General features: G+C 40.0%; 2 protein-coding genes across 5 annotated transcripts; one reads left to right on the forward strand and one right to left on the reverse strand.

Moving 5' to 3' along the window:
- Positions 1-225: 225 nt before the first annotated feature.
- LOC311062177 (XK-related protein 8-like) lies at positions 226-7,053 on the forward strand. Its single transcript, XM_084081024.1, has 3 exons — positions 226-1,228; positions 1,770-1,966; positions 2,880-7,053. Exons 1-3 carry the CDS (start codon positions 924-926, stop codon positions 3,656-3,658), a joined length of 1,281 nt encoding a protein of 426 aa, XP_083937150.1. The 5' UTR covers positions 226-923; the 3' UTR covers positions 3,659-7,053.
- A 126-nt stretch (positions 7,054-7,179) lies between these two features.
- eya3 (EYA transcriptional coactivator and phosphatase 3) lies at positions 7,180-20,471 on the reverse strand. Of its 4 annotated transcripts, XM_084081019.1 has the most exons (20): positions 20,337-20,471; positions 16,335-16,439; positions 15,939-15,988; positions 14,451-14,542; positions 14,277-14,357; positions 14,114-14,183; positions 13,827-13,936; positions 13,319-13,456; positions 12,998-13,083; positions 12,699-12,879; positions 12,326-12,495; positions 11,079-11,099; positions 10,788-10,871; positions 10,582-10,671; positions 10,125-10,183; positions 9,691-9,851; positions 9,306-9,420; positions 8,795-8,916; positions 8,495-8,595; positions 7,180-7,895 (listed from the first exon to the last, which is right to left on the reverse strand). In XM_084081019.1, exons 2-20 carry the CDS (start codon positions 16,365-16,367, stop codon positions 7,815-7,817), a joined length of 1,845 nt encoding a protein of 614 aa, XP_083937145.1. In that variant the 5' UTR covers positions 16,368-16,439; positions 20,337-20,471; the 3' UTR covers positions 7,180-7,814. The 4 variants fall into 4 exon arrangements, with proteins under 4 accessions (XP_083937145.1, XP_083937147.1, XP_083937146.1 ...); XM_084081021.1 differs by lacking the exon at positions 13,319-13,456; XM_084081020.1 differs by lacking the exon at positions 11,079-11,099.
- Between the last annotated feature and the right edge of the window lie 858 nt (positions 20,472-21,329).

The raw sequence follows: 21,329 nt of genomic DNA on the forward strand, positions 1-21,329 counted from the left end.
CTTGGATGTATTATATTCAGTTCAAATGATCTTTCCATGTCTTTCAAGCAGCCATTTTAAAACTATGCCATAAAGTGGTTGAAACGGAAGCGGATATCAAGTAAGGAAAGGCACTACTTTCCTGTCCTGATATCTGCTTTATTAATTTGTGTCTGGTGAACGTTATAGTGTATGACAGTGTCTGGTGGATTCCAAAAGTTATACTGTATGCCAAATACATTTTTTACTCTGTCTGTTTGTATAACTTGTTCAAATGCCACTGATTGCAAAACAGTTTATTTACTTGAGTATCGGTTGGAAGTTAAAGGTTCACAGTTTATTTACTTGAGTATCAGTTGAAGGTTCACTCATAGAATGTGTGTAGAATAAAACTGCACAGCGGTATTCTAGGAATTTGTATATATATTTTTTTATTTATATCACATTATACTAATACTAGTAGTATACTGTAAATAAACCTGGTTAGTTGCCCTATACTCTCCTGAACCCAGGGTCAAGGTCAGTAGAGATATGTTTTGCCTTTCCTCATTTGCTATGCAGGAACTTCAACTATCATATTCCATTTTAGACTGTTCTAAAACGGCACGTTCATAACACAGGCTATCTTTCGATCAACATACAAAATATAGCCCTTTGTTTGACTTGCGTATAATAGTATAAAGGTGGAGCATTACACAAGTACATTTCACACCTGACATCAACTCAGGTGTTCAACTTGAACTACAGCAAAGTGCCTTTAAGAATTCATGTTACAGTGGGCGGGTCCATGGGAATGGAGGGGTGTGTTTAGACAATCTGAACTTTGGCTATTTGCTTACTTTCAGTTTGCACTTCCTAGGATATGAGTGAGAGAGAAATAGAAGGCCCACGCACACAGCTGCTAGCAGCAGATACAGTAGTTGAAAGTTTGATCTGTGGACACCATGAAGGATGACACCTTTAAGTACTCTTCGGTGGATTTTGTCTTTATGTTTGGAGGTCTGCTGTTTTTTTTGCTGGATATAGGACTAGATATATGGGCAGTTGTGTCTTTCTACCAAGAAGCAGACTATATTTTCCTGGGGCTCTTGCTACTGTTTTTGCTCGGCTCCTCAGCCCTTACACAGATGTTCAGCTGGCTGTGGTATCATTATGACAACTACAAAACAAACTCTTGTGTAGTAGAGCGCTGCCTCAACCGTTCATCTCTCGTGGCTCTACACGTGTTTCAGATGGGAGTCTACCTCAGGTTGTGCAAACTTTGTTTACTAAAGAATTTAGTATGTTGAAATTGCCATGAGCTGTATTTCCATTTATGGTACTTTGTTTTCACAATGTATGTGGGGAAATTGGGTATGCTACAGGTATAATGGATATACTGCTGATGTAGTGGACAAAAAGTGATTAAAATGTACAACCAAGTCTTTTCCCATGGGTTCCTGACATTCCTCAGTCCATTTACAGGAAATAGGGCTGGGTCAGATGTATTTTTAATGTAGTCTGTTATGAATACAAATGGCATGGCAGAGTTCCATAAACAAACATTCTATATTAAGATTAAACACATTTAGCATATTCTGTATTTACAGTTGGTAAAATCTAATTGGAACTACCCATACAAAAACATTTATGTTGCCTGCGACATTATGTTTCTTAATATTCACAGACCATATCTTATTACGATATACTCTCATATGCCATGTGCCATCAGTTTTCTTTATCCTTGCTATTCTGGTGGTGCTGAAGCAAAGTGAAACATCAGATTAATTCATACAAATGTTCTTCTTTAGGTATGCTTGTGTAATGGAGGTCTCCATACACAGCTTTATGACAAAGAAGCGTGACCCTGAGGGTATTGCAGACTTGCAGTTTCTGACCCATGATCTCAGCATGCTGCGACTCATAGAGACATTTTCTGAGAGTGCTCCACAGCTCGCCCTCATGCTCACTATCATTGTGCAGAGAGGTCATTTGGACCCTTTAACAAGTAGGTACATGCTTTAAAGTGAGACTATGTTAGGAATCCAAAAACTCAATGATAGCCTACAAACACATACAAACTTACATAATATTATCCAAGAGATGTCACTGAAAGATAGTTTTATTATAGTGGTCAGATTGTATTCAATGATAAATCTGCTATGATAAATCTGCTGAACCAACAGATTTGTTTCAGTTTCAGTTCAGTTTTCTTCAAAGTTTGTAATGCCAGAAGACATGTCACGTGAAAATTAATTAGGGTCCCACAAGTCTACATGTTACTGTATACTCACTGCTTCGGCCAGTTCGTTAATAAAAACAGATCACTTTGTCATTTATCACTTAATTTTTAGAGGTTGCAATTGTCATGTGTTTGTTTCCATTTTCTCAAAATTCATTAAAATGTAACCTACCTAATAATCAAGTAAACAAAACGGCATGGTTAATAAGTCACAGATACGTATTTAAATTGATTTCATAAATCAGTCTTTCCCCAGGGAATATATTTGGCTGCAACCATAATGTGACTTTGACAAAAGAATTACAGGGCAGTAAAACACCTTAAGCAAGTTTCTAGTCCCCTGTAAGTTGATTTTCATACATATTCAAATGAATGGCAAATATTAGCTTCTTCCAAGACCAAACGAACCACACTATGTTTTGGAAAATGGTCTGCAGTCATGTCAATTATACAGTGAGTCGTAGTCAGCAGCTCAGTCCCAGGAGAGGTGCCTCCTGGGCATTGCCAATGTGTCGTTGAGCAATGCACCGCACCCCTCGTATGATTTGATTTTAATCACAAGTTATTTTCAGTGAGTGACAGGGTATGACACAAGGTACCATGACATGACAAGTATTATTTGTCATAATGTATTATGGCAAATTGTTGGCTTTTCTATAATGACCTCTCTCTTCCTCAGTGTTAAAGGCAGCCGGTTCAGCATCAGCCATCGCCTGTGGTTTAACAATGTACCATCGTTCAATGCGCTCCATCTTGCCTGAAACGAAAAAGCAAAACCTTTGCTCCTTTTTTATCAACTTTGTCTGGAACCTGCTACTCATCATTGCCCGTCTTGTTGCTATTGCCCTTTTTGCCTCTGTGCTGCCCTGTTACATCTTCGCCCACTTTCTATGTTCTTGGATGATTTTTTTCTTTTTCACCTGGCGATCAAAGACAAGCTTCATGGAAAGTCCTGGTGGAGAGTGGCTCTACCGGGGTACAGTAAGCCTAATTTGGTATTTCAGTTGGTTCAATTTGCTGGATGGGCAAACGAGGTACACGTCTATTCTCTACCACATCTACATAATAATTGATCTTGGGCTGCTTTGTGGTCTGTGGTGCTTGCAGATTTACAGGGAACAATTGTATTTTGAACTGCCAGCTTATTATGCTATCATAATAAGTTTGATCATAATTGCAGTATACGTCTTTGGTCTCTCTCTAAAAGGAATATATTATAAGTTCTTTCATCCCAGGCTTGGTAAGCGTGAGCACGAAGAGAGTTTGAGCGGAGGGTCAGAAACTGTGGAGCACTCTCAAAATCTATGCTCAGATGGAGAAGATACAGTGGATTTTCGGAGGATGACAGACTTTGAAGACAGAGAACCACATCTCACGGATGGCATGAGGCCACAGACAATGACTCAAAAACGTGAAAATAAAAGAATGAGGAAATTGGCCGAGAATTTCTACAACTGATCTGCACCATCTAACAACCCTGTTGACAGATCGGTTTAGTCACACTGGCACAGACACATGTATATCACATGGGAAGTCATGCATCATGACCTTGTCAGTCAGCTTTAGAAGAGACAGATGTAATATACAAGGAGGCAATTAGTTTTGAATATGGGCTTAAATGTGACAGACAGTAACTGACATTGCCTTTCTTATTACGTGTCAGAACGTATTTAAATTGTATGAACCCTAGATCATTACGGACCTAGGGTTCATCCAGTCTGTGAAGTTTTCCTTTAAATACAATTACATCCATAAGAGAACCGGTGGAGGTGGCCATGGTCATCGCAACACCTGCTTATAAATGTATTTTCTATAAACTTAAAGCTAGTGTTATGGCACGTTGGACTGTTTTTAATTTATTGTTTTCTGTAATATATGAAATATTTATATTTTAATGAATAAGTAAATTATGCATTTGTCAAACCTTTTTCAAATTATTTATTTACATCGTCTTGTGTCCTCACTACACAGGAAAATCATGTTGGACCATAAAGTGTTCTGGTCCCAAACAGCAAGTGTGGGGACATGATGTCTATTCCATAATCACTAAGTATTTGAACAGCATTGAGAGGGTCATGTTGAGCCAAATATTACAATACTATGTGCTCTCACAGCTCGGTGAAAAATGAGGTGAAAGACAATTAAAATAATATAAACGGGAACAAATAAAACAGACATGACATTTAAAAAATACAGTTTTTGGCATCGAAAAGAACAGAATTTTAAAATCTAAAGCATAAAACCCATAAATATTGCATGGTCAAATGTCCATTGCCATGGCATAGTTTACACGAAAGACTGACATGCAGACACAAAATTATAACTAACCAACTAGGAAACAAATGCAAGTAGAGAAAAAGTTAGGCAAAGCCCCATGATTATTTGAAAACAATGTAAAGATTGCATATAGTCTCTGAACTTTATAAAACGTAGGACAGCATTGACTTCGCCAAAGGACACAAATGATTCATTCAGAATAGGCCTATTTCCCTTTGACTCATTTAGGTAGTACAACATTGAACTAAACAAAAATCATACTTAGCACGAGATTACCTGTGATATACACGCCATCATATGAGGATATTGTGGACTTTATTCAACATACCATATTCAACAGATTGATTGTCTAAGCGAAACAAGCATTTCACAGCAACAAAACAATGCCATTTCCTTTTCAAAAGGCAAGAGGGGGTTCCATTTCAAAGCAGACAACTATTGCTGAGCAATGATAATTTCACAGGAAAATAATTATAGTATAAACACAGTCAAATCAAAATGAATTAACCTAATATAGCTGACAATAAGCCTTGGTAGCACAAAGTATGAAGTAAAAAAAAAAGTAAAATAACACTTCAGATAATAACATGATACTGACATAACGGTGATGATAACCTTAATGTATTAAACACATTACGTGTACAGATGAAGATTAAAGGCACAATATAAATATGTACAGTCACACAAGAGAAAGGACAACAAATACTCAAGGAAATAAAAAAAAATACACATTCTTAATGGTCAAGCTGCATGTTTGTACTGTAAATGCAAAATCTTCCTCAGGCTCAGTATTGTTCAGTCAGTCTCACACAAACCAGGGATAGTTGACCCCCTCCAGCTTTCTCAGGTGAATCTAACCTCTTGAAATACAGTCACTGACCATTAGCACTAGCTAGAAATGTATTGCACAGTCATCCCTTGTGTTTACCAATGACATTTAATGACAAGGGTATGGGGTTATCAAAGTGACCGATGATGCCAGAATCTGTGTAAAATCCACTGCTGTACGAGTTTTAGCTTACTTTTGGGGTAGTAGCTGTCAAGAACAATGAAGAGAATATCCCCCAAGTGCCACCTTATTGCAAATTATAACAATTAACAACTACTGCCTGATCCATAATTGATTGTGCAACAGTTCACACACCGAAAATGGCAGATCTACAAGCTCACAATGCAACATGTTGAGATTGTAGATCAGCGGTTTTCAGTGTGTGACACCATCACACAAAGTATAAATAAGGCATAATGGTCCACACTTAAAATGTACCCTGTCATTAAAAAGTAACTGACTGTTTTAAAATGATTTCTTTGGATATAAGAACATTGGAGGGGGTGGGGGGTTAAAAAGAACATCATGCTGAAAAAATAATACATTTAACAAAGTATTTGGAATTTTGTGCAAATCTAAATTTACCTACAAAGAAATGTTTTTTCTGCAAGTGGACTACATGTATTTCTGTTGGTTAACACACCCAAATAGTTGAATGGGCTCCACCCAATCTAATTAACTCTCCACCCTGAATATTTAAAACTAATGCGCTTGTGAATACTGTGATTATTTGTGATGCGAGAGATTTACATAACATTTCCCAGGGAATAACCTCTGTCTATTTTTTTTTAAGAGTTAAGAGGCAGTCCAAAAAATAGTTTATCAAGGTGTTTGATAGCATGGTCTATTCATATCTTCCCTATTCTAATGCTCTATTATCCAACAACTGTCACCCAACAAATCCATTTTTATTTAATACAATTTGTGTGCAATTGTGCGATTAATTTACATCCAAACCCTTTGCTTATTCAATAGAAGTCTCCTCTTACGAAATGAAGGACACTTAGGGCTTTGCACTTAGGAACAATGGACACAATAGAAGGACAGGCTTTCTCCATCATACATACATAATACTCCAAGATTATTTTCAAGAAATTGTACAGTACCAGCTTTCAAAGTAACACCAGAAGATCTAGAGAATGTCCAATACCTTGGCTTGTCTAGTAGTAGACATATTTGACAGCCACTGATCCTCAACATGCACAAACTTCACAGCTGGTTCCTTCCAGTCCTCAGATCTCTGACCCCAGAGTGCAGAGATCTAAAGCAGTGGTTCTCAAACATTTTCAAGGATCCCCAAAATTGATATGTATTTAGCCGTGGACCCCCATCTGGAAATATTTCGTGTCAGGGACCCCCATAAGCAAAGATTTGTGTTGTTAAAACTATTGAAGATTTTTCCTAATTCTTCAAAGATGGCAGATCTACAGCTCACAATGAGAGTGTGTAGATCAGGTATTTTTGAACAGCCAAATTATAAAATAGAATCAAAGTGATTATGAGGCTACATAAACTCATTTTGCTGGTGGCCCCCTGGAACCCCCCTCAATGACCCAACTTTGAGAACCACTGGTCTAAAGCCCCTAAAAAGGCCACAGCAGACTGTTGTTGCAACACAGTGGAGAGGTCAGGACAGCTGACTGACTGATGGTCTGGTTTGGTCAGATCATGGGGTTGGGAGTATCATGGTTAATAAGGAGAACACTATCAGTACCTTTAGTCAAGGAGTTAAACTAAACCAACAAAAATCTGATTATGTGACTATACTATAAAAAAAACAAGGAGAATCACTGATCTCAACTCAGTAACTCAACTGCAACATTGTACACCACTGCTTTCAAGCTTGGGAATGAGTGCAAAACAAACTAGGAAAAAAAAAGATTTTCGAGTTGTGATATTTCCTTCACAAAAGGACTGTGAAAAGAGAAAAGTTAAATAATAAAAACCAAAGAGCATGACAGTGCAGAATGATCACCAGTCAGTTCCTTTGGTTGATTCTATTCTGACATCAACAGGGAGAAACCAGATGGACAATGGCATCCTCTGGGACCTTGAGCTACACACGTATACATATTAAAAATAAAAAAGGACACACACACAGAAAGAGAATCAGGGAGAATGCAGACAAATAGGTGGGCGCCTTCCCTTCCATGCCCCAGTCAGTGCCAGTTTTCAGCCTTAAAGAGGTTAGCTGCCGTAGAGGTGGGAGATTTCTGGGCACGAAAAGCTATATAAACTGTACATCCAGTCTGCTTCCCACAATCACTACCGACCCAAATGTCCACCTCAGTACATTACCATCCCGCTGGGAATTATAAGAGGTCACCAGAGAGAGCAGGGATACGCTTGTGATGCGCGTGTAACTGTAATTGCAGGGCTTTATGAGGGATTCTGAAGACCTACTGTTACTCCACAAGCCAGTAGAGAGATAACTAAAATGTTATGTTCCCTTTTAGTGTGTTGACATCCAGGCCACCCTCCCTTTCCCAATTTCCTACTCCCACTCCTTTACAAGAAATCCAGTTCCAGGGCTTGGTGTAGGGACACAAGATCCCCATGGGTGGAGATCCGCCAGAAAGGCATGTTGTGCTGCAAAGAAAAACCCAATCCAAATCAGCCTCAGATATATTATTCAGCATAGCAATTAGAACTTTCCCAAAACAGACACAATATTGTGAGCTAACAAAACTAACTAAAATATAGATTTATCACACCTTACATTCTGTTCTTTCACAATGACAGGGAATGTGACAACGATCTGATAGTGATTACGGAGTTTGGAGAGGATAAATAAGGTATCCCCAGAAATGTTACACACACACACACACACACACACACACACACACACACACACACACACACACACACACACACACACACACACACACACACACACACACACACACACACACACACACACACAGACAGACAGACGCACACAAAAAAACAGACACAGATGCACTTGTTTTCTTTCTATTGGTAGCCATTAGCCAAGTTGTAATGACATTTCATGTCAGTCTTGTTTAATTTTTAATGGAAGTGAATAGTGGTTGGCTCGGGCTGAAACCTTTCCCAAATATCAGAGTCATACATCATAGACAACTGACATTATAGACTTGCCCCAGGAAGTCCGACATCCACATGGGAGCCATTATTAGACTCTCTTGTTTTTTTGTTGTTTTATGTACCTGTTTTGCTGCAAATTCCTCATCTCGCCCATCTCCTATCACCACATAGGTTACTTTCTTCCCAAAGCGAGAGACGATCCGCTCAAAGCAGCTTTCTTTCCCTATGTGAATGAGAGCAACAGGCAGAAATTAGACATACATAAACCGCCTTCCAAACTGATGTGTAAATTTAAAAACTATCGTTGTCATGTCTTACAGTCATGTAAGACATGAAAAAGATTAATACTCTGTGTTTTGTGGTGTGTGTGTGTGTGTGTGTGTGTGTGTGTGTGTGTGTGTGTGTGTGTGCGCTAAATCTACCTATCTTGGTGGCGCTGTATATGTTCTCGATGGGGAAGACTTCTCCGAGGCCATAGAGTAGCACCTTGGCCAGAGCTGGAACCAGCTGAGTGGTAGTCACCAGGACATTCATACACTTGCCCCTGTCAGTAGTCAGAAAATACTTTAGAGCAAAAAGTCTCAGTCAAGGAATTTAGTTGGTATCTGGTGCTGTGACTGACAACCCCTCACACACAAAAAAACTCTCTAGGTATATCAATAGACATATACATACTACACAGTAATGGGTATTATTTAGTGGCGCTGGATTGATAAACAACATGGGGGGGGACATTAATGGTGGGCGTGACCAGACGGAGGCATCAGAAAGTTCACCAGCATGTCCATGGTTTTATTATCTACACTCTACACACATTTGGAGTTTATCCAGAAAATACACCCCAACGGCACCCATGGGTATTTTTAACTATTGTAATTAATATCTTCCAAGTCAATAATGACACATATGCCAATAACCTTCCCCTGTGCTGACCTGGACTGGATGAGCAGCAAGGATTTGAGTGCTGTGCTGAGCCAGGTGTCTGTCACGTTCTCGATTTCTGACTGTAGCCGCAGGAGAAGTTCCCTCTTCATAGGACTCAACAGACCTGGGGATCAGCATGCATTTATAATATCAGCCAGCAGATGGCACAAGAGGACAGCCTCAATACATCAACAGCTGAAGTAATTGACCTTTTGATACAACTATCAGAGATGGTGGGTAATTAAGAATAAATGTTGTTTCCATAACAAACACAACATTTAGGGATTATACCACTGTTTGGTAAACACAATACATGAGTCAACATTTCAGAGTTCAGCCTAAAGTGTTTCCAGCAAACATCACTCAAGTGATCCAAATAATGAAGCAATCTCACCTCCGACATTCCCTTTGTATCCATTGTAGATCTCTTTTAGCCGCCGGTAGCGAAAGGCCAATTTGCGCATCCACTCCACACCTCCCTGTACTCCTGTGGTGGCACCAGTTTGCCCTCCACCGCTGGGGCCATTGAAGCCATCCGCCAAGAAGTTATAATTACTAAGGAGGGTAAACAGTGTGGAAACAGGTTTGTGTACAATTTTTATAATATTTACTGTATTGACTGTTTGTTTAACCACTTAAACCCTAGTTGACAGTTTTTCCCTCAACACCAAATGTCTTAGCCAAAAATAGCAGATCTACAAGCTCACAATGCAAAAATAGCAGATCTACAAGCACTGCACTTGTAGATCTGCTATTTTCACAGAATGTTCGCCAAATAGAGATCACTTAAGTGATTAACCTGGCAGAGTAATGACAAAAGAAGCGCACCTCAGGTCCTGTCCATTGTCATCAGAGGCCACGTCCTCCACATGAACTTGGTCACACTCCTTGGGAGGAAAAAATATTAACAGAGGGAAGCAATCATTTTTTGAGTTTCACTGTTTTAACCCAGCAACCCTATGTAAATTACGCCACTGCTGAAAAGCATCCCAGCCCAAACAGTAACGTAACAAATAATTGGGCCGTGCGACCCGGAAATGACCGTAATAATCCGAAAACGAGCAAAAATATTTTAAAAAATAAATAAAATTTAAAAAAATGTTTTTTCGGGTGGCCCATCGGCCGTTTGCCCTGTCTTGGCGGCCTGGAATGGCGCGGCCATTCTGGAATTGTCCCGAATTTCTCAGTGGCCAGCACATCCCTGATCCTATCTGCCTGTGGTTTCAGGCCTACTAAAACAAGGAGTTATTTGCAGCATTCCGAAGCAGGGTACGACTCACTGTACCTCTAAGTCATTGAAGAACAAGTGGGTGTCTGCCAGCTCAAAGATCAATTCTTCCATTTGCAAGCCCAAATTCAGCACAGTGGCTGGATCCTGGGCAAATAAAAACAAACAACATACATTCTTCACATAAATGGAACCCAAGTTTGTCATTTTATGGTGTTATGATGGAGGTTTTATATGATTGTGAGTTATTCAGAGGTACAAACCTTGCCAAACTTTTGAGCAAAGGAGCCAGTAAGCAGTGAGTGGAAAATAATGATGGTCTCATCCAGATCCCATAGAAATATCCGCTACAAGATGGAAGTAAAAAGAAACGTAACTGCTTAAAGCTTGGTTTTAAAAGAATTTAATGTGCAAAAATAAATGCTTTGCATTTTCCTTCCAGAATCTATTATTCTATTCCATCTATTATTATAGCCAAAAGTAAAACACAGCTAAAAATCATATTAAGCTGCTGATTTTGTACCAATATCACTGCAGTCTTGAAAGGATCATACCTGTGGTCTGGCATGTTTAGCCTATTGATTAGATGAGATAGGCAAAACACACAAAATGTAATTGTGCTTTTGTTGCAATGGTACATTGTAAAATGTGGATTGATTTGAAAAGTCTAGCTGTAAATAATGCCTGGAGAAAAGATAGCTTTATGAGCCAAATCTATGACTATTGCACACAATTGCATTTGGCCAACATTGACCCAATTATTCAGGTACGTTTGGGAACGTAATAACTTTGGACAAAATTAAATAATAACAACAACAATAATAAAGCTAAAAAATAAAGCTATTAATGAGAACATTTTATATTCTAATGTACATTATGTAACCAAAGCAGTAAATTAGACTCTCCAGAAAAACGTGGGCAAAAACCATTGATTATACAGGCAAAAATCCTTGATCTTGCAGGCAAAAATACTTGATTATGCGATGGAATATGCGGGGGTATTATGTGAATTTATGCAGTGAAATTGCAGGAATTTGCAAAAATTGTGGGAACTTGCGGAAGTTGCAAACTTAAAAAATGTGATTTTCCTACACTCTATGGCAGGGGTTCCCAGAAGGCAGATCGTAATCTACCAGTAGATCACAAAGGCTGTGCAGGTAGACCACATGACATGACCCTAAATTAAAAAGAACATTCAAACGAAATTACAATAGACGTCGCATCAAGTAGGATAAACTTTTAATTGTCATTACGAAGGTTTCTTGAATTTTGACAGAGCAGGTTAAATCATAATTATTGAGCAAGGGAGGAGAGTGTATCTTCTGCTGCAGAAGATACTGTACTCTGCCCTGCACAGAGCCGGTGCAGCCAGCACACGCACGCACGTGTATACACACACACACACACACACACACACACACACCGGAGCACTGTATTTTTCACGGCACAGCGGTTTGTTTTGTTTCTGTGTGTGAACATGAACGAATGGGTGAGGAGATGACTTTATAAACTTTATGCAGAAAAATGCGGGGATTGTGAAATCAAGCGAGCACTGCATATTTTGCGCGTAAATATGCGATTATTGCGGTGAATATGCACCCTTTTGGAAAACAAATCTGCGCCATTTGGCTGATTATGCAGTGAATTATGCGATCGCATAATCTTGTTTTTCTGGAGGGTCTAAGTAAATAGATAATGACGTGTACATGTGTTGACACTCATATGGTGCATCTAAAACTGCACTTTAATGAAAGACACTGTGTAGGAGTGATGTCTTTGCCATTACAAATAACACAGTTACCTCCAGGTCACTGTCTGTAGCTGGGGAACTATCTGACTTCTTTGCCTTGCCCTTGGCTTTTCCAACAGAGTTCCTGCCTGCTGCCTCATCCTGGTCTCTGGCCCCCGTGGGAAGGGCTACACCCGTCGGAAGGGCAACGCCTGTTGGGAGGTTCTCATGTGGGGACACATCTGAGGTTGAAATTAACATGTTTGCCATTAATAAAAAAAATATTTTTAAATACATTTGAAAAACAAACCTGATACTAAATAAAGTCAATACATAGAATATGTTGACAAACAATACAACAACATGTCATATGTTGGACGTAAAACATGAAAGCCATCATAAAGCCATCATAAATGAGGAAAGTTTCTAGAAAAATGCCAAGTACCTGTAGTGTTAGGGAGCCCGGCTGAGGCTGTGTTCTCTGATTTGACTGCTGGATACCCAGCCACTCCCACACTGGCACCATGGCCATCACTATTGGGCAGGCCAGCTGGTGCATAGCTGGGAGGTGGTGCATAGTACTGAGGAAACTGATTCTGTCCTAGAGAGTTATAGTTGTTAAATTCCTACAAATGGAAAGGGAAAAACATATGGGGGGGATACAAAAATGAGAAGAGGGACAAAGAATGATTTATTTATTCCACTGAATAAAATCTAGGTGTCTCTACTTTTGAGGACACTTGCCTGGTGTGCCACAGTGGCTGAGCCAGTGGTGGCAGCTGTAGCTGACGGGATGTTAGTGTACACACTGGACGTTGTGAAACTAGAACCTGGAGACAGAAAACAAACATTAAAGCGACAGATGCTTCCGAAAAAAACTATTATATTTCCGGATCAAACGCATGCCGCTTGACACCAGGACAATATTGTAAGTGGCTAAATGAAAGAGGAAGAGAGCTGTGCCCCTGCAGAACCAGCAGTCCATTTGGGTCATTGTCCGGTTAAAATATGTGGAAAGCATACGACAGCTAGATGTTGTGAGACAGGGTGGAGGATGCCGCTTGCCTTGGCTGGGGTATGAGTAGTGGAGCTGGCCTGTCTGGGTTGAGGTATATGCGGAGCTGAAGCTGAGAAACCCAGGCTGGCCAACAGAGGGAGCCTCAGGCAACCCTGTCTCTGTCTTTATGCCAGGCCACATAGCACCTGAAGATGAACAGAGCAACAGAAGCAGAAAAAGAAAAGAAAAGGGGAACAAAGGGAAAGAGCAGAGAGTGAAAGTAAGTTAGATAGAGGCAATAGGTTGTACAGTCCTGTCTGTGTGTGTGTGTGTGTGTGTGTGTGTGTGTGTGTGTGTGTGTGTGTGTGTGTGTGTGTGTGTGTGTGTGTGTGTGTGTGTGTGTGTGTGTGTGTGTGTGCGTGTGCGTGTGTGTGTGTCAGGAAAAAATTAAAGCCTTTGAATTAACAGCGCCAAAGCATGTTGAAGCCTAATAGAGCAAAGGCAGAGGCGCAGTGCTGGTTTTAGTGAGCATACGATGTTAAGCGGGACCGTGAGGGAAGAAAGGGGGGAACAAACCAAACGGTGGAAGGCCATAGGTCTGGCCCGTTTGAGGGAAGGCAGAGTACACGGTGGATTGGACCAGAGGAGGGAAAGCCACCTGGCTGGTATAGGCTGTCACAGCTGGGCTGGAATAACGAGAGAGAGACAGAGCGAATAAAGGACCTGTCAGATTAACTGCCGCAAATTATATACGGACTGTATGTCACCAATACAGGAGTGTTTTTTTTTGTTCAGCAGTGCACACAGTTCTTATAGCTGTGAAATATTGGGATATTTATAGCACATTTATGCAAAATACTCACTTGCTTCCTTGGTACATCTGTGAGGTATATTCAGAGGCAGCGGTTGTATCTGTCTCTTTGCAGGTCACAACTTCAATGAAATAACAACACATAGTTCATACAAGATTCCTTTTTTTCACAACTTTGTTTTTTAAGCCCAGAATTGTTCAAGTTCTCTTCATACCAGAATGTGTGTAGGAGTTCATGGTGTCACCACATGCTTGAGGCGCTGCCTCTCTCTCTGGACCGGATGGCTGTTGCTGCTCTGTAAAGCAGGAGCAAACTGTCAACCTCTTATGTCATCCCGAAGGGAAGGTGTGAGCTTTGTTAACGGAGTCTTCCCACGTTGTCCACTTACCTCCATCCAGTGGGCCAGAAGACAGGGCAGAGTAAGACCTGTCCTGCTCTGCTGAGCCAAGGAGCACAGGTGGGCTCCCATCATCACCGGCACTTCAAACAAGAACAAATGACATATGTCATGAGTGTGACAGGGATACCGGGCTGTAATTTTCGTTCTCGCCGGGCAGGCAGAGTGGGCACAGCGAAAACAAAGAGGCTGTATATGCAATATTAAATCAATACTGAACAACTACGTGATCTATTTATCGGATACAATGAACAGTTTGTTTATAAACAAGCTGCGGCAGTACTGTCTGTTCCCAGCTCTGTTCCCAGCACCGGCCAGCGAAAGCCGTCTGTGTCCACTCTGAGGAGCGCTGTGGCTCGCTTACACACCCGCCCAGAGCATGGGAACATTTGCAAGCATATCATTGGCTGTCATTCGTCCCAATCATCAACAGGTCGCAGGAATCCAGTGACATCTGAATATCGGAGTGGTATCCCAGTCAAAAACAAAACTATGTGTAAAATAAAAAAAGATAAATGTCCATGGTATAGTGCAAGATAACTTAAGCCCTGGATACAGTAATTATCCATACATGGGGCTGGATAATCAATACAGCCACTTTTTGTCGCACAGACCTCCCCTACATGGACAAACTGTCTGCTTAACGAAAAGGAAATAGTGATCTTTATAAATACTTAACCTACAAAAGTACACCACAAGAACAATGTTGGTGTAAGTACGAGATTTGCTGATGAAACAAAGTTTTGACCCAATTTTTTCACTTCAACAGGAATTTCCTCATGCATAATGTTCATGATGACCGGAGGTGGTTCTGTTTTGGGATGCCATGCACGTAATACATGAGCTGTAATTGGTCTACTTTTGATGTGACTAAGATGTAAAAAAAAAACAATCTAGATATGAATATCCATATCTACTACCTAGCTCAGATAAACCAGAAAGATGCTAAAACAATATGACGGTTTCAAACTGACAACAATAAAAGTGAACACTCAACTACTACAATGTACTTTGGGTCTGTTTCCTGAACGCAAAATGAGAAAGCCTTGTTTGTTGGTCAGCTGTTAGCCTTGCTAGCTAGCTATAAAGTCCAGTAGTTACCATAATAATTGTGGTGAGATCCAACTACAGTATACTGGGAGAAATGATCTTGTGGGCTTCTCTTTCCATGAACCTTTCCATTGTTGACTAGCATACTAAATTGATTGATTATAGCTAACCTAGTTAGTCTATGCTAATTACAAGATAATATTAACCAACTAAGAGACGACCGGATGTGTCCAAGAGTTTTGGCTTGTCTCCTAGCAACATGAGAGCATTTGGATGAAAAGGCAAGGATAAAGGCAAGAAAAAAGGGATAGAACTGATACACATAATACAAAATTAGAGCTTGAGCTTTAGAGCTCAGGCTTATTTCATACATAGAGGTTTTTCATCTTTACGTATGAAGGAATAGCCTAGAAATTATGGAAGACTGACCTTGGCTCTTTCTTTTGTGAAACATCCAACTCAAGCCTGGCCTTCTTTACCTGCAAAAAATAAACGCATTCACATATACATTTTGTGTTACGTGTGTGAGGACCAAGAGAGAATTAAAAATATATACTGTACAGTATATATTGTGTAGATAATATTGGCATGACCAGTCACTTATTGTGCTAAATGTTAAATGTTCTCAAGTGAAAACTTCAATAAAATCTAGGTTTTTCAAATTTATTTCAAGATTTTGCATTTTACAAAATATTGGTCAAAACATCAGCAATCGGTGGTCTAGGACTCTCCAAAATTGGGATCAGACCCTGGCATCGGGCAGGCTCCGATTACAATCCAATTAATTTGAGTTGACAAGACAGGGTTTGAACTGTGTGAACTCACCGGCATCTCAGGCAGCTCCTGCGAGTCCTCCATCTCTGCAGCAGAGCGACCCGACACGTCTGCACGTTTAGCCTACTCTTTGTATCTGGGAAGGTTTTCTGGACCCTGATCCACACAAACAGTCAAAAACACATGGGCAGATAATGAGTTGGACAGTGGCTCACTGCTTTATGAAGTCTTTGTGGCCTGCTACACCCCTCCCCTTCATCCCCGACACTAACATCAATGAGTGGATCCCCTGCCTGTTATCACGTGGGTGATCAGCAGCAAGGCATGGTTACTACCCCACAACACAGCAAGTGGGGAACTCACTATAATGTCCCGCACAAGATCGGCAGACGAGGCACGTGTGTCACTGACATTGCATCCCTACCAGTACCAACCACCACTATTGTGTTTACTGTTGGATTAAGGCAGCGTGCCTCCTTACACGACCTAACCTAAATTCAGGGAATTATATTCTCCTGGTGCATTAGGTGTTCAAGTACAAGCTGTTGTATCAATAGGTACTCTAAAGGGATAAGATCTAACCTCATTTATGCCACTGCTGGCCTTTTACTGACAACGGAAATATAGGTAGAACCCATCATGGAAGAAGTACTCACATGTTTCAATACCCTAGTGTAGAAAGATGACAAGTTTGGTATTCAAAATTTACTTGAGTAAAAGTACAAAAGTATTGGCATCAAAATGTAAAAGTAAAAGTACTCATTATGCAGGAGGCCCCATTTCACAACTACAAATTCTTTGAAAATAGCAGATCTACCAGCTCACACCGCATCGCAAAGTGACCCATTGTGAGCTTGTAGAGCGACTACTTTCAAATTGCCAAAGTATATATATAGGTCTGAAGTAGTTTTGTAATAATATAATAATAATTTAAGTGGACTAAAAAGTACAATATTTGCCTCTGAGATGTAGTGGAGTACAAATAAAAAAAGGAAAAAAAAGAAATACTCCAGTAAAGTAAAAATACCTCAACATTGTAATTAAGTACAGTACTTGAGTAAATGTACTTAGTTACTTTACACCACTGGGTAGAACATTTATATAACTGCCATAATGCGAGAAACCCCGGTAAATAGGTCAGACGCGACATTCAAAAGCATCCTAATATGTCAAGCACTTGTTAATGGTTCACATGTACCATCAACAGGATCCCACAATTTCAAAGCAGATGTCAGCTTATGCAAGATCTCTATTAATGATCCCAAAAGCACCCTGACATTCAGAGGAAAATAAGGCCACCCTTACAATTAGCCTCTATACTTACTATAGTTAGATCTTAACTATTATTCTCCAAAACAGTAAGAACTTCTAGACAATAAATATAATAATCCTACTATTTGAAATTAACTTGCGAAGAATACGTTCACATTTTAATGACATTTGAGACACTTGAGATCAACTGCAGAGCTAGAGGCTGTAGAAACAAGAAAGGATGGAAGACAATAGGGAGAGACCAAAAACAAAAAGCGGGAGAGATAGTAGATCCTATAGAATGCACATTGCAGAACCAATGATAACTGATTAACATGGTTTTGGGCAGAGCCGTATAAGAGAGTTATGACACTAGCGTTGACTCCCATTATAAGAATGGAATGTGGAAGTGCTCTGTCTATCTCAATGAGATAGTTCCAATGTTTGGAACCATAGCCCATAGCAGCCTGCTTTGCGGCGAGATCAAAGCGTGACGTTACTCTCTCTTCTACACTCTGGTTTTGGCGAGTATGTTGGTGGTCAGACAGAAAATAGTAGCCTTTTCTGCAAATAAAAGATAACCTGACTCTATATTGCACCACTTCATTAAATCTGTGTGTATTCAATAATTGTTATAATGCTTGGTGCCATGGCTGGTTGAATTCCACTTAACTTTTAGAGTCACTCTATTATTTTTTACATGGAATTTGTCCTCATGAATCCTGATAGTTTAGCACCTGATTACAACATTTTAAAGGCTGAATTTAGAGTACAAGACTATCAGACTCTGTCCTGATTATTCCTAGTGGGACCAGTTCTAAGATGACCCTGGAGCTTCTCAATCTTTGTGTCTTCTTGGAAACTCCAGAAAAGACAGAAGGCAGGATCCCAACTGGTCCAAACTGATAAGGGAGGGAGATAGTGGTGTACAGGCCTAAAATGAAATAGGCTAAGCACTAAAGCAGGAGCCTCAAGCATTAATTACATTTAATCGAGGTCTTCATTTAACCACAGGCAAATGTCTGTTAATTAACTTCTGCTATCATTGGTATTGTTATCATGGGTACAGGGCAGGCATGTCATCATATTTGACTACTGTTGTTACACAACTTTGCCTGCTGTAGATTTAGTACAATTACTGTATGCACCATATTGCATAAATGACATTTTACAATAACTCCTCATTAAGTGGTTAGCTTGTATGTTGTTTGGTCTACTCTATAGCTCGTCGAGAATGCTAGGCAATGTTGCTGCACAGACCTGTATGTCCATCCTAGTCTTGTGTTGGTTGTGTTGTTAATATTGTTAACAGACTGACTTACACTATTAAACTTAAACCTCACACTATAAGGCCTCGCTTATGATTCTGTTAATCATACTTCCATGACTGAAGAGCATGACAGTCACAGTCCGTGCCTGTATTCATACAATTTCTGCTGACAGCGTATAAATACCAGCGCACGTGCGGGGCTTCATTTGAACACTAATAATTAACACTTGTTCATTTGAGCTACGTTGTTAGTAAACCAATGCTTCTATAACTAACACACCTGGTTTGCAAATCACGCTGAAGCTGAACGCGGCCAAGGACGGTAAAACCTTATCGTCTGAAGGTGAGCTTTATACTGTTGTCTTCCAATGGTTCTCAAACTTTTACAATTTCCAAGGTCTCCCCTCAACAAAATGGACCCTAACTGGTTCATTTTGTTCCATTTGTACACTGTTAAGAGTTAAAAACACATGTAAGGGTCAATTTAGATACCCCTAAAAAGAACTCAAGAGTCTCTCGAATCCACTTTGAGAAACACTGGTCTAGACTATTTCCTGGATTGCTAATGTGCAGCTAGCCACGATCGGTATTATGTATTATTATATAATATTGTGTTATTGTTCTGATGTGCAACCACATTAGCTAGCATAAGACAAGTCAACATACTGAGTATTATAAGATAGTCTCGGGGAAATGGGGAATGAATGTGTACCAGTAGCAGCGCGCTAGCTAGCCGATAAAGACTAAACAAGAACCCAACGTTAGCCAGCAGTGTTGCCAGATTTTGTGAGAGAAATAAGCAACCAGGTCTATGAAAACAAGCCCAAAAGTAGTAACCACACAGCCACACGAGCACTTCTAACATTGACTATTTGAAAATAACCTATCTACAAGAGCTTGCAGATATGCTATTTTCAAAAGATGTTTTGGGGGGGGGGGGGATCACAAATGTACAGTATTTTAAACACAAACCTGGTACACAGGTCCCTGGCACAAAATTCAGTCCGCAGACAAATACATATTAATTTGGGGGTACTTGATATGAAAATGTTTCAGAACCACTGGTTTAAACAACATTCGGAAACAAGCCCAAATAAGCAACTACACTTTAGAAACAAGCCCCCATAAACCGCGACCCGCAAGTATCAATATTTATAAGCCAGAGGTCGCTTAAAACAAGCGGACATGGCAACACTGGTTAGCCAGGGACGGTAACGTTATCTATAGCTCGCGTTTCAGATGTATCAAAGCCATTATATTGATTCTTTTGGCATGTGGGGTTTACACGGCAAACGTAGCCACACGTGTTCCACATACTCTGCAGCCAACGCATCACGGTAAATAATGAACGAACAATTGACCCATAATACACTAAAGTAATTTTTTAGGCTCCAGATAATAGTCGGGGACAGTTTTAAGCAGGGATCGAGTGAAATGGCCCCACATTCACTGTCACAGCACTAACTAATATAGCCTACAATCTATCGTAAATCATGCATTTATGAATTGTAAAAACGACATATTGACCTTACCATTGAGGAGGTAAATGTGCTATGTTTGAAAATAAATGTCTTGAATCCACACTGTTAAGCTTTGTCTGTTGTTAGGGACCACTATTTTGCAGGAAGTTTTGGTTCACACACAACTGCGCAAACGCAAAACGGCCATTCATGTGAATCCCTCCTTTCGTTAGGCGGGCGGCTGAGTCAGTTGCATATAAAGCAAATAAATTAAGTTATAATTAATTAAGACATGGGTGTTGACCAGGATTATTTTATTACATTATTATTATTAAGTCAGGTCAAGATTTTAACAAAAAAGTATGATCATGTAAGCTATATGTTTTAACTTTTAATATTATTACGAATTTAAATACAAGTTTGACTATTGCATGACATTTTAATGGAATGAATTTATTTACCATTTCTTAACCCGAATGTTTCATGCCATATATGGGCATATGTATGGAGATCCCTGATGTCATCAGTATGAAGTCACAATGGGGCACTGCACATAGACTGTAAAAAATCACACCCAGTGTGAAGTGGGCGGTGTGTGGTCATCACAACATGACTCACTTTAAAAAAAGGATAAATGACTTTTTTTAAAGTCCATACTGCTATTTATAGGGCTGCACATGTGTCATGTGTTTCGCTAGCCAATCACAGTCCTGAATTTGCAAAGTCAGCCAATCACATTACAGTTAGTGGTGATGACACTAGCTGTAATGGGATTGGCTGACTTTGCAAAAGTATCGATTTGCATTAACAATGGAAGGGTTAGGGGGTATATACAAATCTTTTGGGCTGTGTCCAAAACTCACTTATAGGGGGCGGCTACACCGGCCCAAAAATATGGATGAAAGGAGCGTGATGTCACCCATTGGTTTCTACAGACCTGGTTTGAAGCCTCTAGTTCAGTCAAAAATGGCAGCGAAAAATGTGTGCTACTGGTGTGTAGGGGAGCGAGGAGTGGGTCTTCACTCAGCATAACCCAATCACAAGCCCCGAAAGCATACCCTGCGC

The sequence above is a fragment of the Gymnoscopelus microlampas genome (assembly GCF_963454915.1).
Source record: "Gymnoscopelus microlampas genome assembly, chromosome: 15".
In the NCBI taxonomy this organism is placed as follows: domain Eukaryota; kingdom Metazoa; phylum Chordata; class Actinopteri; order Myctophiformes; family Myctophidae; genus Gymnoscopelus; species Gymnoscopelus microlampas.

Bases quoted from the DNA above. Each gene is read 5' to 3' on its own strand.
- LOC311062177 (XM_084081024.1), top strand. From the start codon at position 924: ATGAAGGATGACACCTTTAAGTACTCTTCGGTGGATTTTGTCTTTATG. The intron at 1,229-1,769 runs GTTGTGCAAACT...GTTCTTCTTTAG, and splicing joins CAGATGGGAGTCTACCTCAG to GTATGCTTGTGTAATGGAGG. The intron at 1,967-2,879 runs GTAGGTACATGC...TCTCTTCCTCAG, and splicing joins TCATTTGGACCCTTTAACAA to TGTTAAAGGCAGCCGGTTCA.
- eya3 (XM_084081019.1), bottom strand. From the start codon at position 16,367: ATGGAGGACTCGCAGGAGCTGCCTGAGATGCCG. The intron at 12,496-12,698 runs GTACTTGGCATT...TTTCAACCTCAG, and splicing joins CGGGCTCCCTAACACTACAG to ATGTGTCCCCACATGAGAAC. The intron at 9,852-10,124 runs GTGCGCTTCTTT...TACCCTCCTTAG, and splicing joins GACAATGGACAGGACCTGAG to TAATTATAACTTCTTGGCGG.